This window comes from Nanorana parkeri, unplaced genomic scaffold, assembly GCF_000935625.1.
Source record: "Nanorana parkeri isolate BGI_ZX_2015 unplaced genomic scaffold, ASM93562v1 scaffold908, whole genome shotgun sequence".
Lineage (NCBI taxonomy): Eukaryota > Metazoa > Chordata > Amphibia > Anura > Dicroglossidae > Nanorana > Nanorana parkeri.
The window spans coordinates 687,893-707,775 of NW_017307176.1; the positions used below are offsets into that span (position 1 = coordinate 687,893).

The following is a 19,883-nucleotide window of genomic DNA, read 5'->3' on the forward strand; positions in this document are numbered from 1 at the left end:
GCAGTGCACTTCCTGTGCCTAGGCATTGCTGTTCTGTAGCCTTACAGCTCTTATATCTCCAGTGGAAGACTATCTAAGGCACTTCTTTCTCTGACTGCTAATCTCACAGCATTTGGAGTATGATTTGGTGAGGTCACTTATGTGCTGCCCACTGTTCTTTTTGATGGAGAGGAAACTGTACCTGAGGATCTGCAATGCAAGAATCTCCCTGCTTCTGCATCATTCATTCTGTGCATTTGTGCTTCCTCCACCTTTACTGCTGTTTCTTGAATATTCCCCCACCAGTCATTGGGGGCTAGTTCTCAAATGAGGAAGCAAAGCCTTTTCTCCAGCAAGATGGCCACCATTATACATAGACAACATGCAGAACAAGGCACCGTAAGTCAGTAGAGAGGGAGAAAAGTTCACCTGCAAGGAGACCATAGCAATACTAGTGACTAGTTTTTTTGTGCCCTGCTTGCCTTTTTTGGGCACAATTTACGAATTTGTTAAAGGGGACCTGTGCTATGAGTGCTTACTACTTTTTTTTTCCAGGGAAAGAGTTTGTTTACTATGACTTTCATACATCTCAGCAACTACAATATTTTAACGTGTTGCCTTATATGCTGCAATATGTAGCATGACTAAGCTTCTAAATGATGGCAATGTCAATATTACTTAGTAATTATCAGTTAGATTATGGCAGTGTCTCTATCACTTAGTAATGATCATTTAATGTCAACCTTAATTTGCTCTAAGAGAAGCCTCAAAACTGTCTTATATTGTTTGGGGGCAGCTTTTGAACATTGTTACATAAAACATTTTTTTATGTAACATGATAGCAATAAACAGAAGGTAATGCTTCTACCCATTATAGGAATATATGTATTTATAACATTTATAAGGGTCGAATAATTGGGCATTTGATCTGCAATTGTATAAGACCCCATTCATACTGAGCATTTTTTTAGCGCGATTTCTGCTCAAAAATCACTCAAACATGAAGCTCAAAGTAAATCTTCCAATGCATTTCAATGAAAAAAAATTCACATCTCACAGCTCAATGTCACCTGTAGCTTGTAGCTCAAGCTTGTTGCTTGAACATGACCCATTTTTCAGCGGATTTTGTGCGATTTGGCCCAATAGACTTTAATGGTGTAGCTCAATGTTGCACATTACCAGCGATATTACGCGACATTGTCGCGCTACAGAAGTGTCACTTTTGCACAGAATTATAAGCAGGAACATAAGCAGGAAACAGGAGATGAATTATATCACATCAAGACCACTTTTGATTGGATACAGCCCAATGTAGCAGCTGCAAAGTCCATGGCAAAAGTAGCGCTACATAGCGCGACAATATGTGCACTGTAGCTCAATGTAGCTCAGTGTCCCTCAAAGCCGCTCAGCTCAAATCAGTGCTGCAAAAGTGCTTTTTTTGATGTAGCTCAGTGCTAGTGGGGTCTAAGAGTTATGAAGAATCTGGAATGCAGTGTTTACTTGCATTTGTCAGGCATCACATTATTTTGCTTTTATAACATGTTTCTCTTACATTCTTGTGAACACATTTAAATGCATTTCAAACTGATAACAGATTGATCTCAAACACATAAACCTACAGTGGAAATTTTCTGGGGCTACGGAGCTCAAAGGGTCTGCATTCTCACAGTATACTATAGAACACCAACAAAAAATCATCACAAATTAATTTTTTTTTTTTTTTTAAATATTAATTGAAGCCATGCGTAGGTACGAACTGTTTAAATCTTATGTTTATTAATAAAATAGAAGCAGTTTGTTCGGTTTAATATTTTTTGTAACAAACAAAATTTTAGCTTCAACTTTCTATCCTCTCCCCCCAAACAAGGCAGTTAGTAAGTGTAAGGTAATTATAGAAATTATCAATGAACTTTAAACAACCATATAACACACGTACCTTGATAAATTCATAGCACCATGTTTGACCTCTGTCCATACTTCGGTTGTGCGGACAGAAGTGCTTACCATTGTGTAAAAGTTAATTAATGATTTCTTCCACCTTAAGCTGAGGCTTCTCTTAGAACAAATTAAGGTTGACACTAATAATTAGTAAGTCATTTTGACATTGCCATGATTTAGGATTTTAGTCATGCTACAAACTATTTAATCACATACCGTATATACTCGAGTATAAGCCGTCCCGAATATAAGCCGAGGTACCTAATTTTAGCCAAAAAAACTGGGAAAAAGTATTGACCCGAATATAAGCCGAGGGTGGGAAATGAGGCAGCTACTGGTAGATAGATACCATTAAAATACATTAATATTTATTTAAAAGAAAAATAACCTAGCTCTGTAAGTGGAAAAGGGGGTACAGGGCTACATATCATGTACTACGGATCATTTAACCCATTCATATTAGCAAGCACTTTTCACCCAAAAAAATGGGCTGAAAATCTCGGCTTATACTCGAGTATATACGGTATATGTTGCTATTAAAAAGTTAGGTGTAGGCAAACCTCTGAATACACAAGTTATATATGTATGCATTGTTCTACGTGCCAAAAATCTGCAGTTCCGCTCACTTCATTTTCTATTTCACAGACCCCTTTCAGACACTGTACAAATTCCTGACTTTTTTTACTTTTTGGCCAAAATTTAATGCAATACTGCTGGTTCAAAACTGTAAAATGATGGACCATCAGTTCACTTAAGAGGTCATCTCTGTGCTCCTCCACCTCCAGCCAGCACACAGTCCATTTACATTCTACACTCGTTATATGTCAAATAACGTGTGCACTCACAGCGTTGCCAAGGGTGGGGTGATGTGTTGTTACAATGTATTGCACTGTTTACCTTTATTTTTCAAAAAATTACATTTATTTAACTATATGCACAACAGCGTGTTTTGTTATGTGTTTTTGTGCATTAGGCTGCGTAAAAATGCAGACATGCTGTATTATTACAAAACACACTTGTCTGGTGTAAATATGGCACATAGAAAACAATTGTGTCCTTGGGTTGAGCCTGCTTTGATAAATGCTGATCAGAGCAGCTCAACTTACTTGGTGTGAGCAAGCCTTTAAGAATATTTAATGAATGCATAACTGGATTAAATGTGGTGTTTAGATCGGTTTGCACATAGACTGTAAATTCATAGCTACCAAGAAAAAAATGTAAATCTTGTTACATTTCAGATGGATCGGCCTGGCGTTCTACTCCGGCAATCCTTTCATGGTAGCGGATCATAAAATAATGGATAGATTTCTTAGCAGTGCCCAACTGAGACTAAACAATCAGCCCTTGTATATAAATACACTAAATCTTCTTTCGGTGTTGAAAGCCAAATTTGGACTAAAATTGTTTAATGTGGACACCATTGTTTACTCGGTACAGTTTTGAAGACTGAATCTGGATTGTATTAGTTCTTGGGACCAAGCAGTCGGCACAAGCTCAACCCAAGTCTTTCATTCTCAAAAGCACACTGGCCTTTCTCACAACTGCCTTCTTTTCCTGCTTACTAGTTTAGAGCTTCTGCACATACTGTAGACATGTTCTATACAGTAATCATGTGGTCAAGCTACTGTGTGTTCTTTATCACAACTCCAACAGACCAGAAACAAAGAGCCAGGGTGAAGATACATGGTCTGTACACAGCACAGCAGCTAGGCGCTTTTAATTAGCAGGCTAGAAATCCTGCTGGCAGATCTATATTCATATGTTATTTTCTTACAATTAGCTTGATCGAGGTTCTTGATTGACGTGGCCTACTTTCTGTGTCTGGGCGGCAAGCGCTGTGAATCTGCAGCTGGACCTGGTAGGTGACAGTGACCTCCAAGCTGGGGTTGAAGGGGAGGGGGGGAGCACTGCAGGTTAATGGCATGGTGTGCTAGAGGCACTGTAACTACTTCCCTCTCCCAGAAGTCCAGAATGGTCACCTGGCCGGCTCTTACAACTTTCACTTGTTTCTTGCTGGGTGCTGTTCATGTGTTCTGCCCTGGGTGGCATTACAGTTCATATGTATGTGATTCCCTATCTCTGTACCTAGTGTATAATTTGACTGGCATTACAATCATTCCAGTATGGATGGTTCTAAAAGGTTAATGTAACTGACCATTGCACTTTGTACACTGGGTTGTATATGACACACTCCTGACCACTGCACTCTAAGTACATAATATACTTCGGACCCTTACACTCTTTATGCTATATTGTACAGCAATTGCTGGTTGCTAAGTCATCACTGACTTTTGTAATGACGTTCTTCAAGGTAGGCTGTGTGCATATGTAATGGAATAATTTTGTGTTTTACAAATGATTGTGCTGAGGTTTGTACGTCTGTTAGACTCTTGCTTATGGCACAGCAATCAAAGCATATTTTGTGCATACAATGACAGTGGCATATTTTACCATGTGAACAGTGAATATGCCCCAGGTATAAGCCCCTCGTGCCCACTCATTATTCCCCTCTGGGTGCCCAAGGCTGAACCTCCCCATCTACCTACATTAAGCACCGGGCCATTCACATGGGGAATACAGGGTGTATAACAATGGGGATAGACAATTTCTCAGCTGTGCTCTGTCATGTTTTCACTTGCCCATCCAACTTCCATTTGCCTCACTGTTTGCATAAAATACCAGTGTGAACCTGATCGAAATGTACAAAGGTATGTAAAAAATGGCAGGGTCGCATATATTACAGGAGAGAATAGGTCAGTTGTTGCGCTACCTGATGATGAACGGACAGTTGATCTGCTGCAGTATGTTCTTCTCCCAATACACGTGTTCTTGTTGATGTGTGTCCACTATATGCTTCTTCTTGATGCACTTTAGTGCAAAGGTCATATCTTCATCCTTTAATTTCACCTGAAATACATCAAATATATTTTTGTATTGGATATATGAACTCATCAGGTAGTTAACTGACATATATAAGTATGGGGAATTTACTAAAACTGGAGCAGACAGAATGTGGAGCAGCTGTTAATAGTGACCAATCAGCTTCTCTCTTCAGTTTGTTAAGTTTAGCTTTGAAAATGAAAGCTAAACGCTAATTGGTTGCCTTGTACAGCTGCTCCAGATTCTGTCTGCTCCAGTCTTAGTAAATTCCCTTAAAGTGACATTAAACCCTCAGATTTTTTAACATAAAACAATACTGTAATGTGTGCCTTCCTGTAATCCATGGTTGTTTCCCTTCTCTTTGCTGCTCTTCCTTTTAAATCTGTATCTCTTCTCATGCTGAGGAGAACTTCCGTTTTGCAGCAGACTGCCTTGTCTCTGAAATGGATACATGGGGGTGATTTACTAACCTAAACACACGCACGCACCAGGTGCGTGTGATTTTCACACAGCAAAACGTATTTATCAACCAAAAAGTCTCTAAAAGCATATTTCCACTAATGCCATATATGGAAAAATCATGCACATGATGCATATATAATGCTGCTTCACAGTTTAGACAAAAATGGTTAGCTCATGCATTTACATTCCTGCATTCATCAACGCAAGCAACACAACATAGAGCTAATTTACACAACATCACCTTGCAATTCATGCACAACACACCTGCTGGGTGTGTACACACTACAAAGGTGTCTAGATTCCACCCATAGATCATGCTGGGAGGGAACACACTACAGAGGTGTATACTTGTTCGTGGCGTGTTTATAAGGTTAGTAAATCAACCCCATGGTGTCTGTGTGAAGGTTCACAACCTGAGCCAGCACTACAGGAAGAGGCACTCAGCTGCAAAGGGAAGTTCTCCCGCAGCATGAGAGTGGATTTAAAAGGAAGAGCAGCAAAGAGAAGGGAAACAACCATGGATTACAGTATTGTTTTATGTTAAAAAATCTGAGGGTTTAATGTCACTTTAATTATGGATAGAGTATGGAATGGTTGAAAATTATTTCCTCACTCTCCAGGTGAAAGTCCAAGACAGTGAATAACTATATTATAGATGAACTTATTTGAATGTAAATGGAAACAATATTTGTATTATTTGTTAATGCATATGTGAAAGAGATCTGTTTGATGTAAATGCTCTAAAGCTGCCCATACACCCGACGATCATCGTTTGATAATCACGGGTGATCCCACGATTGTACGATAACCGTAAGGTGTATGGGCAGTGTGCGACCGCATTTACTGTACGGTCGCACGATTTTCGTATAACAAGCACGCTAGCGCAATCGCAAGACGAAAGCCACACGACCCGAGGTGCGCAAGTGCGCACACTGCTCGCTCACCATTGCAATCATCTGCAAGCCCTTGCGATGATAGCAAGTACGATCTGCCTGTCCATGATGGGCAGGTCGTACGAAATTTTAATCACCTTATAACTATCGCACAACGAAAGGCGTGCGATGGTTGTAAGGTGTACAGGTGAAACTCGAATAATTAGAATATCGTGCAAAGTTCATTTATTTCACTAATGCAACTTAAAAGGTGAAACTAATATATGAGATAGACTCATTACATGCAAAGCAAGATAATTCAAGCCGTGATTTGTCATAATTGTGATGATTATGGCTTACAGCTCATGAAAACCCCAAGAACCCCAAATCCACAACCTCAAAAAAGTAGATTATTACATGCAATCAATAAAACAAGGATTGTACATAGAACAATATCGGACCTCTGAAAAGTACAAGCATGCATATGTACTCAGTACTTGGTTTGGGCCCCTTTTGCAGCACTTACTGCAATTACTTTTGCACGATATTCTAATTATTCGAGTTTCACCTGTATGGCGGCCACCTTAAGTGTGTGTGTGTGTTGTCTTACTATGGCAGCACCTAATACGGTAGTATAGTACTCCAATTTCATCTCAATTTATAGTTCCCTACATCCTCTGTTTGCAAATATAATCTGAAATGTATCTGGGTGTCACTCACACTGCTAGTAGATCAGCTATGAGTGGCAGGGAAAAGCTAATGTCCTGAAAGGGGTGTTTGATTTGCACTCTGTGATTGCAAAAGTGATCTGGTGAGGAGTTCTTTGCATCAATTTGCAGGTACACTGAGCCATTTGGTTAAATAGCACATCCCTACTATGCTACATCCCTATCACGCTACAGACATGTTTGCTCATTATATTCAGGTTCTGTTTCTAGCTTAGCAATGCAGCACAGGGCTTATGCCTTACGGTTCCAGTACAACAGGCAGTTCTGATTGAATACAAAACAATGTACCCTTTACAGTGCCTACTAAAAGTATTCACCTCTTGGAAGTTTTCATTTTTTCGGTCCTAAAACATTGAACTGTGCAGGAGCTTCCTGTGATAAAGACCAATTACTGCTGATCTCTCTCCTTGTGCAGGGTGACTGGTCTTGTCTCCACTCCCTCCTGCAGTTTTCTTCAGGCAGCTAGCAGCCTGTTGTAAGTGGGGCCTGCTGGGTCTTTCTTACAGCTCTGCTCTCTGCACAGGTTATGTACAGTCCAATGATGATGTCACTGCTACTTTTCTAAGCTAATATCTAGGGTTTCAAGGGCATTTGCTGCACACAAAGTGGATTTATATACTGTGATGCTATTGAAAAAATATATTTGAATAGAAGTTTTTGTACCTGGAGGTCAGCTTTAATATACTATGGTAACAGAACATGGACATTTTTATAGGCAATGTATGTGGCTGAAATTGTTTTGTTAGTATCTTTTCTTTATGGAAGTTAAGTGACTGCAGTGAAATCCAGCCAGCCACTAAATGGAATTCTGCAGGTAAGCAAGCATTTGAAAGGTACATCAATGGTTAGGCCTCGTTCACATCTTTGTCAATTAACACATGTCAATGCGTGAGCACACCTTTGCCACAGTTTTTAATGGTCCTAGCACACATTTGTGCACTGTGCTTACATGCGTTGTCCAAAAAAAGCACGTTTTTCCTTTGGCACATTGAATTGCATAGTAATTGCATACTGATGACAATGCCAGCACATGAATTGTGTGTAAAATAAAAAACGTTCATCAATGCACATTAGAGCAAGCAATAAAAACTAGGGATGCACAGATACAAGCATCGGTATCGGCCACGATACCGAGTATTTGCATGAGTACTCGTACTCGTGCAAATACTCTGATACATAAAACGAGTACCTGTGCCGCGTCCGCCATCTTCAGGGACACAAATCCGCCGCACACAGGACCTCCATCGCGTTTTCAATGAAGCAAGATGGCCGCGACCTCCTCTGTCATCTGCTCCATTCTGACCTCTTCTCCCACTGATTGGATGATTGACAGGCTTCCTCACCAGTCAGGAGTGACTGGTGAGAAAGCCTGTCAATCGGCCAATCAGCGGGAGAAACTACAGAGTGTTCATGTTCTTCATAATATTAAGAAACTGACCTAAAATCATGATTTTGTATTGCTTTAGAAAAAATGTGACCTGTCCCTTTAAGAAAAAGTATCGGTAATTGGTATCGGTGAGTACTTGAAAAAAGTATCGGTACTCATACTCGGCCTTAAAAAAGTGGTATTGGTGCATCCCTAATAAAAACAGATCAAAATATGAAACTAGTCTTACAAAAACTATTGCAAACCTGGGCACTTGAAGAAAAAGGCCATAAGCAGAGGTTACCTTCATTGAAATCCGCATGTCAAATCTAATAAAGGATCCAGAGATACAGGCTGCTGAGACTTCATGTAAAAAAAAAAAAACTGAACTTAGCTATTGCCTCTCTGGAGCTCATCATTGTTTTGACATGCCATTTTCACTTAAAGCCGTAGGCAAAATCTACCCTTGCAGTGGGGGCCCCCGACATCACAAGGGTTAAATGCTCAATAAGTCTAGGTTGGAGGTGAAGAGGCTGTATACTTCACCTACTTTTCAATCCGGCAGGCTCTGGAGCTCTCCTATTAACCCTGGGCAGGGCTATTAACCGTTATTATTTTGAAATAATAAGTCAAAATATATCTGAAAATATACTATAGTTACCCTTTAAATACTAAAAAAATATATCCACAAGTGTTTCTCCCCTTTTTATGTTATGTGCCCCTTTATTACAACAGTAATTTAGCAAGAACTCCCTGGCATGGATCAGTTTGTCTTGAATACACCATATACGGCTTATACTATAAAATTAAATATTCCTAATCTAGCTGCTTTGCATAAAATCAAATATGCATTTAACTTTAATCCATACACTGAGTTTATTTTGACAAGCAAGAAAGCCCCTGGAACCTGTCAGCAGCACCCCTAGAGGTACATGTACCACATACTGAGAACCACTGCTGGTAAAAAAAAAGTCAGTCTGATTCATTGAGTCATACACTGTGAGAGCTCAGAGTATTTATACACCCAACTGCAGATTTCTTTTTTTTTCTAAAGAAAATAGATGCAAGCATTTTCATGGAATGCCCCTCTCTGTATTCATTTTTGATTGACTTTTCCAGCCTGCTGTTTGCTATTGTAGGCTGCTGAACCACTAATCAAAGCATATTGGATCATCTATCATGGGCAGTGAGCAGCCCCAGAAAAAGATAACCCAGGAGATCTGATTGGCACAGGCCACTGTTACCCTAAGGTCATTGTTCACTCACAGGGAACCTGTATTATATACTATAATATTTTATGGTGTCAGCTGAAATAGAGAAAACATAGATCAAATCAAAAAAAGTGGCAGACTTGATGGACCATTTGGTATTTTTCTGCCGTCACTCTTTTATGTTTCTATGCAATATGTTGATTATGCTTATACATGTACTGTCCTTTCGAAGATGTAGCTCACTGAAAGCACTGATGAAAGCATAATTGTGCCCATAGCCAACCTCTTTTTGAGCCTGCACACTATTTAAATGGCGTTATTTGCTGTAAAGGAAAGACCAGAAACAGTACATGAATGGTACTGCTGTGCAAGCAGAAGAGCTTTCAGAGAGTTGCATCCTGGAAAGGACAGCACAGAGGTAAGTGTAATTAATACATTGCAGGTACCTCTGACAAACATTTCCAATGATAGCTCATGGAGTACTTCTGCAGCTGGCTATACACAATACAATCTCATAGTTACATAGTATTTGAGGTAGAATAAAGACACAGGTCCATCAAGTTTAACCCATTGCGTGTATGCATGTGACTCTGCATGTGTATGAGTCACTGTGTGTTCTTGTTCTTAAGAGTACCTGGACCCCTGAATGTTACAGTCTCTGAGAAAATCGTCCATGTGCTTTTTGAAAGATTCGATACTCTCAGCTGAAATCACTGTCTGCGGCAGCGAGTTCCAAATCCTAACCGCTCTAACTGTGAAGAAGCCCCTTCGCCCCTTGTGCTGAAATCTTTTCTCCACCAGTTTTAGGAGGTGGCCTCTAGTCTTTGTTATGGAGTTTAGCGTTAAAAAGTTTATTACTGATGTTGCTATCCCCATTGAACACCTTGTACATCAAAATCATATCCCCCCTTAATCTCCTCACTTCCAGCGTGAACATTTTTAAATTTAGTAACCTTGTCTCGTAGCTTTGGTCCTCCATCCCCTTAATTAGTTTGGTTGCCCTTCTCTGGACTTTTTCCAGCTCAAGGAGATCCTTTCTGTGTATTGGTGACCAAAACTGGACCGCATACTCAAGATGAGGTTGAACTAGCGATCTATAAAGTGGTAAAATTATAGATTTGTCTCTACAGTAAATTCCCTTTTTAATACAAGCCAGAACTCTGCTCGCTTTGTTTGCAGCAGCCTGGCATTGCAACCGATTATTCAATCTGTGGTCGTCTATGACCCCCAGATCTTTTTCCATTTCTGACTTCCCTAGAGGAGTACCCATTAATGTGTATTCCGTTTGCCTATTTTTAACCCCAAAGTGCATTACTTTACATTTATCAACATTAAACCTCATCTGCCATATAGTTGCCCACTCCCCTATTTGATCTCCTTTACTTTTACCAAAACGATGTAATGTGAAGGGCTTCCTAAACAACCCTTCCCAATTGTATCCTATCAGGCAGGCCCATGTACTACATAGTAATTGGTAGATTTAAAAAAGATGCTTAAAGAAGTGGCTTTAGAAATGCTTCTAGGATCTTCTATACATATTCAGCACCCCCCCCCCCCTTTCTTAAACATTGCATAAAAGTGCAAAAAGAACCTGTGGGGGGAAACTTAATTAGATCATCTTTCTCCAACTTCAGTTGAGCAGGGAGTGACGCCATTTTTCTACCAACAGGGTCCCTCGATATGCTGAGTAGCCCAAATCTTATAAGGAGATGCTGCAACACAGTGCAGGGTCACCTTCTCAAGAGGTTTGGGCTACTCAACATTTTTTAAGATCTAGTTGGAAGGAAGATAACGTCACCATTGCCCAGGCACAATGGAGGAAGCTGGGGAAAGGTAAGTATATTGTATAACCCCCTCCCCTCGCCCACAAGGTTTTCTGTTTTGCACTTTCATTTAGCATTTTACGGAGGGAGAGAAGGGCACCTTGGAGAAGGGTACCTTCAAGAAACCTAGTTTGTGACTCAAGCATTTACTGCTACAGTACATAGCCCAAGACATTATCAGATTCATGTTTTGCTGCACAGTCTGATTTGTTGGTCACTGGAATAATACAGCACTGTGACTAATAATCTCATAAAGGAGAAGTGTAAAGTTATCGTCACAATACAATTCAGCTATCTCATTGATTTATTTACTTGCTTTAGAACATGCACATATAGATCTAGGCAACAGCAACTTATCTCACCAGCTCAACACGCCCAAATCCTCCAGTCCCAAGTGTGGTGATAACATCCAAGTAAGGGAAAGGGGAAGTGCTGGAGAACCTGGATACCAACTCTCTGAGCTGGTTGACCTCGGAGTTATCTCGGGACACTGAATGATGAAGGCTCTTTTTCCTGCAAGAGAAAGATCTATTACCAGTGAGAATAATTGTTTTTTTATAAAATTATGCAAGACATTCATCTCTCTATAAAGATAATGTCATTGCTACCTACAGTTTTACAGCAGTATTATTAAGGATTTAAGTAATATTTGACATTTTGCAGCATATAAATCTATAAGCATGTAATACAGAAAACCATTCTTTACAGGCTTACTTACATTATATGCAGTCATAAACATGCTAAAACAACAATACGGATATGCATTTCGATTGGTTTCTAATGCATCAATGTGCGTGTTCTATGCATTTGTTAGCATGCATTTTAATGTTATTTCGTGTCACTAGATATGAGTTATTGGAAATGCATAAAAAATGCAACGTATGAAAAGACCTTTCCATGATTATACAAGCATTTTGATGGAGGCTCAAAAAAACCTGTACAATGGAACATGCTGCAATGCATTGCTTTAGTGAGAACAAGGCCAACTGGAAATAATGTATTTTTGTTATTGTCCTTGTATCTTGGTGGTGTGGTAAATCACAGCAAACTGCTTATAGACATATACAGGTGGAACTCGAATAATTAGAATATCGTGCAAAAGTTCATTTATTTCACTAATGCAACTTAAAAGGTGAAACTAATATATGAGATAGACTCATTACATGCAAAGCAAGATAGTTCAAGCCGTGATTTGTCATAATTGTGATGATTATGGCTTACAGCTCATGAAAACCCCAAATCCACAATCTCAGAAAATTAGAATATTGTGAAAAGGTGCAATATTCTAGGCTCAAAGTGTCCCACTCTAATCAGCTAATTAAGCCATAACACCTGCAAAGGGTTCCTGAGCCTTTAAATGGTCTCTCAGTCTGGTTCAGTAGGAATCACAATCATGGGAAAGACTGCTGACCTGACAGTTGTGCAGAAAACCATCATTGACACCCTCCATAAGGAGGGAAAGCCTCAAAAGGTAATTGCAAAAGAAGTTGGATGTTCCCAAAGTGCTGTATCAAAGCACATTAATAGAAAGTTATGTGGAAGGGAAAAGTGTGGAAGAAAAAGGTGCACAAGCAGCAGGGATGACCGCAGCCTGGAGAGGATTGTCAGGAAAAGGCCATTCAAAAGTGTTGGGGACTTTCACAAGGAGTGGACTGAGGCTGGAGTCAGTGCATCAAGAGCCACCACACACAGACGGATCCTGGACATGGGCTTCAAATGTCGTATTCCTCTTGTCAAGCCACTCCTGAACAACAAACAACGTCAGAAGCGTCTTACCTGGGCTAAAGAAAAACAGACCTGGTCTGTTGCTCAGTGGTCCAAAGTCCTCTTTTCTGATGAGAGCAAATTTTGCATCTCATTTGGAAACCAAGGACCCAGAGTATGGAGGAAGAATGGAGAGGCACACACTGCAAGATGCTTGAAGTCCAGTGTGAAGTTTCCACAGTCTGTGTTGATTTGGGGAGCCATGTCATCTGCTTTTGTTGGTCCACTGTGCTTCATTAGGTCCAAGGTCAACGCTGCCGTCTACCAGGAGATTTTCGAGCACTTCATGCTTCCTTCCACAGACAAGCTCTATGGGGATGCTGACTTCATTTTCCAGCAGGACTTGGCACCTGCCCACACTGCCAAAAGCACCAAAACCTGGTTCAATGACCGTGGGATTACTGTGCTTGATTGGCCAGCAAACTCGCCTGACCTGAACCCCATAGAGAATCTACGGGGCATTGCCAAGAGAAAGATGAGAGACATGAGACCGAACAATGCAGAAGAGCTGAAGGCCGCTATTGAAGCATCCTGGTCTTCCATAACACCTCAGCAGTGCCACAGGCTGATAGCTTCCATGCCACGCCGCATTGAGGCAGTAATTGCTGCAAAAGGGGCCCAAACCAAGTACCGAGTACATATGCATGCTTATACTTTTCAGAGGTCCGATATTGTTCTATGTACAATCCTTGTTTTATTGATTGCATGTAATATTCTAATTTTCTGAGATTGTGGATTTGGGGTTTTCATGAGCTGTAAGCCATAATCATCACAATTATGACAAATCACGGCTTGAACTATCTTGCTTTGCATGTAATGAGTCTATCTCATATATTAGTTTCACCTTTTAAGTTGCATTAGTGAAATAAATGAACTTTTGCACGATATTCTAATTATTCGAGTTTCACCTGTACAGTGTGTACCCTAAAATGTATCGCGTAACACAAAAAAACAAACGGTAATGATGCAAGGTTCAGCTTATGTAACTGTAGCAGCTTTGCTAAACAGCGTATAGGTCATTGCTATTCATATTTTAAGCAAATGCATGTGAACAGCAGGGACCAGGGAAGCTGGCAAACTGCATAGGAATAGATTACAACTGTACTTTAATTCTGGTTTTAAATAAAAATAAATACCATAATTGAGCTTTAACACTTATCCTTATCTCCTTAACCCACATGTGTCAAACTCAAGGCCCAGGGGCCGAATCCGGCCCACCAGGCCATTTCCTAGACTTTCAGATCTAGGTATTAAGTTATTACTAAAACCAGTGATAATCGAATGCAGAGGCAATTATGATAAAGATTAGATACATTTATATAGTCTTACAGATACCTTTGAGGGCAACCATTATGTTGATGCAGCCCACGATTAAATTGAGTTTGACACCCCTGCCTTAACCTATTGATTAGGTTACATGTTAAGGATTAATTTTAATCTTATACTGACCCTCACCTTAACCATTAACCTAACTCCTGAAAATCATCCCCCAAGCCCTTAAGCTAACTTTAGCTTCCCTCATAATACATCAACCCCCTATCAAGAATTATTGGGGAAAATAACTTGTGTTGGATTTTGACCTAGTCATCCATATGCAATGTATTAGAACACAGAGAATAGCAGCAGTGAAAAATGATATAATATTATTATTATTATTATTATACAGGATTTATATAGCACCAACAGTTTGCACAGCGCTTCACAATATAATGAAGATATAACAGCTACAATACAAATCAAGGCAAGATTATATATGACCCATTTCTAACTGGTAGTCTTCCTGGCACTGTTAAATTGGCAAACCCACAGCCACAGTCAAAGATTGTTTCTATTAAACCTCTTCATAAGAACTTCCTTCAAACCTCTTCATAAGAACTTCCTTCAATGAAGAGTTTAAAGTGCTATTCCAAAATATTGAGTCTTTGTTTGTCTACCGTGCATCAAATAATAGCAAACACCTTTCTTATGCGTACACAATGATATGGGCATCCTGGAATCATGTCACACATAGTTGAGTTTTAAGAACAAAGTTTCCCTCACAAAGCACTTGTATACTGATGCTCAATACTTCACTCTGTAGCTACAGTGTCCACTCTCTGGAAGGTCATATTGCATTCAATGCTGCCTATACACAGTATAACACAATATTAACAAGCAATGTGACTCGAGCATCCCCTGCAGCTAATGGATTAACTTCAGAGCCATAATGAGTGCTTGAGGGCATAGGAAGTGATCATTATCTCTAACAAAGTTTTTTTCTTAAACATGTTTAGTCCTGGAGGTGCACAATGAAGAGCAGAATTAGTAAAATCTTGATCTGATTATCATTCTCAGTGAAAAATCCCAACTTCTCTAAGTACCTCAAGGAGTTCAAGTGGGCAGTGCTGGTATACCTCATATATGTAAACACTATTTTCTATGCACTCCTAAAGAAAGCAATTTGACTCTCAGGAGCTTCAGTTCAGAAACAGCTGCCAGATAAACTGCATTTGTTTCTTTTTTTAAAGAATTGCACTAAATATGATATCCTCAGGGGGCCAATTGTAAATGATTCGGATGTTAAAAGTGACTTTTTTAAATGCTAATTTTTTATGCCCACCTTGAGGATTCTTAAGATTTGTCAGCCCCTTGATGAGTACATCTTAGAACAGTCTTCCACTGTGAGAGATGCTAAACACCATTCCCCAGTGGAAAACATCTAGAAAGAAATCTCCAGCACAACGTGCGTTAGATGTGAAATGAAGCACAACATTTGGCAGGAATATAAATGGGCTCATATTACAGTTCCAGGGGGGTCCTTGTAGGAATACTACATGTCTCAGTATATGGAGAGTTATTAGCTAAGAGAGCAGAGTACAATGCAGATAATGGCGATTGTGCAATTCACAAAAGGTTTCTTGTAGCATTGTATTAGAAGAGAAGCAGTCTTTTGGATCACATTAGTACATTTACTAATGCACATGCATAGGCAAACAGCAGCAAGAAAAAATCCAGACAATATTGTTGGGATCTTCCCCGGCTGGCAAGTGACAGCTGGCTCTCTAGAGTCAGATCCAGCCATGCCCATCTCCTCCCCTCTCTGCCCTCCAGTGAGCACTGGAAGGACAGAGAGGGGAGGGGGGAATCCCTGTGTGAAGCAGTCACTGACAAGCAGAAGAGACCGTGAGCTGAGCAGGCAGCAGTTACATGATCACTCAGCTCTTGGTCTTAGAGCCAGCATATGACAGCTGCAGTGCCCCACGCCAGAAAAAAAGCAAAGGTGCTAATACAGAGCTTTTCTCTCTCTCTCTCTCTCTCTCTCTCTCTCTTTGTAGGCATATTTTCCCCAGAATGGAACACATATGCAAGTACAATACAATTTGACTGTGACAACCACATTCCTTCCTTCATTTTCCAATAGAATAAGATATGTAACCCTATTGCTCACCATAGTCAACATCACAGTTTTACACAATTTCTTTTTTTTTACCCTTTTATAAGTAAGGGCCTGGTATGACTTTTAAGGGGGAACCCCACACACTTTATTTGTTTTTTTTTACATGGGGTCCCTCCTCAAATTCCAACCAAACCTCAAGGGTCTGGTATGACTTTTGGGGGGAACCCCACACCTTATTTTCTTAATGGGGTCCCTCCCAACATTCCTACAAGACCTCTAGGGTCTAGTATTGTTTCAGAGGGGGAACCACACGGTTTAAAAAAAAAAAAAATCATTTTTTTTCTTTATAAATGTCACTTTTTGCTGCAGCAGGTTCTATACATTGTACAGATGCACCAGGCAGGCAGTTTAAGGGGAACCCCCGGGCACAATATTTAAAAGGAATTTTTCATTTTTATTGTTACCCTTTAAGTGATGTTAAAATCACTGCTCCTTTAAAACCGGTATTTTTAAAAAGTTTTTTCTTCATTGATACATGTCCCCCAGGGCAGTACCCGGATCCCCATACACTTTTTATGGGCAATAACTTGCATATAAGCCTTCAAAATGGGGACATTTAATTTTCCGAGTTCTACCCCCATAGACTTGCATTGAGTTCGAATTCAAACTTTTCCCATATTCAAAAGTTCGAATTCGAACCGAACACGGGGGTTTTCGGCCCATCACAAGTTGTCACCACCTCATAATGCATTAATGTTTCAGTGATTACTTTTGGTTAATTGTGTATTTAGAAATGATGTCAGCATTGTTTACTTGGTTGGGTGCTTGAACAATGCACGGAAGGCACCCTAAATCAATATGCACTTTAAACACATTGCCAGCAGACTGATTCCTTTGTAACTGGTAATTACTGCATCATGCAGCAATAAAAATAAAAGTGCTATATGACATTATGAAACCACACTGAGGGTCCTTCATCAAAGCCCACATATAAGGCCAGCTTCACACCATTTCCCGGACCAGATCTGGAACGCGGTGCAATGCATTTTGGCTTTCAGGTGCGATCCAGTGTGTTTGCATGCGTTTTAAGTATTTGTATGCATTTCAATGTGTTCCAGTGCATTCCAGACCAGAGAAAATGAGACCAGCAGTATTTTTTTGTCTGGTCAGAATGGACTGCGGACAGAGCCCAGAAATACTATAGGGATACATTGGGATGCTTTCTTGGTCCAGGAACAAACTGTTTTGGTCTGGACATGATCTGGACATGGTGTGAACAAGCCCTGAAGCTGAATATAGAATCCTGTGTGGTTCTGAAACTTTCCATTGCATTTTTGTTTTTTATTGCGTGGCACAATATTAAACAAGCATTACTCTGTGCTCAGGTGTGCTATCTAGCCTACAGCTGCTTTGTATTATCCACTAGGGATACATGAAAACTATAATTGATTGAACACACCATTTCTATTTAAATGAAGTCTAGATAAAAGCTACCTAAATAAAATAAAACAATTCTCCTGTATATAAAATAAAATAAATATATAAACAAACACACAATGATATGCAAATGTAAGCATGTGCGCCTGTGTGCAGTCTTCATAAAACATGATCAAGGTGCAAAATCAACTCTATCAAAGTACATTGAGGCCAGGTTCACACAATTTTCCGGACCAGATCTGGAACGCGGTGCATTGCGCTTTGCCGCGATTCTGCTGCGTTCGAGCGTAAATAAAATGTTTTAGCTTAAAATGGGCATTCAGGTGCGGTCCAGTGCATTTGTGATGCATTTCCATGCGTTCCAATGCATTCCAGACCAGAGAAAATGAGACAAGCAGTATTTTTTTTTGTCTGGTCTGGAACATACTGCGCTGATGTGAGCAGGGCCCAGAAATACCATAGGGATACATTGGGATGCTTTTTTGGTCCGGAAACAAACTGTTCTGGACTGGACATGATAAGGACACGGTGTGAACAAGCCCTTGGTGCAATTAATAAAATTGTGCAAACATCTTTCTGTGATAACTGTAATGGCCAGTATAATTAATAAAACTGCAGCCCTATACCTGTTTTATTGTTGGTTCTAATAAAGCATTATCAAAATCCTAAATGTGACTGGCGACCTATTTCACTCCACACATCCCACATTCCAGCTAAGGATTCATCCCTGAGGTGAACTGTCAGCACTTCCTGCCCCTAAAATCCAGGTGGGCGCTACCTAAGAATTACATGGGGTGCCACTGCTAATCTCTCCTTCTCAAAATACTTGTTGATTGGCAGTCATGCTAATGAATTGGGCTTTGGTACTTTTTGAGCCACTGACCTAGAATAATTATAGAGATAAGTAATTTAGATCTTTTTTAATTTGCTGCTATGATTGTCCTTTTTAAATGCAACACAGGTTTATTGAAGCCAGACAACACCATGCAACTAGCATTTTTAGAGAAGGAGACCAGTAATTGGTAGACTCTAAATTTCTCTCTTGCCGGTATTCTTTGATGGCTTTGTTTTTAAAAAAATCTTTTATAGCAACTACCAAAAGGAGTTTTGTACTTACCATAAAATCTTTTTCTTGGAGTTCATTAGGAATATAGAAAATTCTAGACGTATGGGTTGAGCTGCTGCTTTCACACACGTCTATGATTTTCTTTATTCCTGTGCCCCACAATGGAAAATAAATAGTATTTTTTATTTAAAAAATGAAAACAGTCAATAGCAATTCTTTTTCTTAACTACAACTATTTTTTTTTTTTACTTTACATGAATCCTTTATTAATTATCTTAAATGTCTGATACATTTCATGGTTTCCATGGTAACTGGCTATAATCAGTAGCAGACTTTCCATCATCATGGTGCATCTTGGTTGTCATCTCATGCATTTAATTACCCTGTGGTCTAAGTTTTATATATTCTGGACAGTTTTGAAATGTGATTTATGAAGGATTAAAGTTTACCCCCTGCTCAGCAGGAAAAATTGGTTAATTAGCGGAATCGAAGCTTAGAGAATGTAGACGGATGATGGAAAAAGTGAAAAAAAAAACTAAAACAGGTGTTCTACTATTTTACTACTATATTGTAAAAAAGGCCGTCCCTTAAAGTAAACTTTGATCTATTTGTAGTCCTAATCCCCCCCCCTCCTACACCCACTGATGCTTACATTTCCTGCTCCCCCTCTGCAGGAGCCCCGAATAGATAGGCCTGTGTAACCTTCATTTCAGTCTTAGAGTGTACACAGCATGATGATATCCCTTCCCCCCATCTCCATGTGGCGAGTGACCGCTCAGGTGCCAAGCACTGCATCGCTGAAAAAAGGGGAGATGGCTACTTGATCTCCCATACTTGAAAGTACCAAATGTGTCCAAGGCCTCTGGCAGATGCACAGATCATTGAAGAACCACGTTGAGGATATCAGTGGGGTGAAGGGGTCATATTAAAGAACTTATCATTTTGCCTTGGACAGGCAAAGTGGTAGATTTACCACAACTG

At 39.9% G+C, this 19,883-nt stretch overlaps 1 protein-coding gene across 1 annotated transcript in view; it reads right to left on the reverse strand.

The window, feature by feature from the left end:
* The window catches only part of LOC108794877 (cGMP-dependent protein kinase 2-like), a 70,466-nt gene that overhangs the window by 45,597 nt on the left and 4,986 nt on the right, over positions 1 to 19,883 (reverse strand). The window contains exons 3-4 of the mRNA XM_018566009.1: positions 11,622 to 11,772; positions 4,688 to 4,824 (exon numbers count right to left, since the gene is read on the reverse strand). Coding sequence (XP_018421511.1) covers positions 4,688 to 4,824; positions 11,622 to 11,772 — 288 coding nt within the window. The remainder of the gene's footprint in view (positions 1 to 4,687; positions 4,825 to 11,621; positions 11,773 to 19,883) is intronic.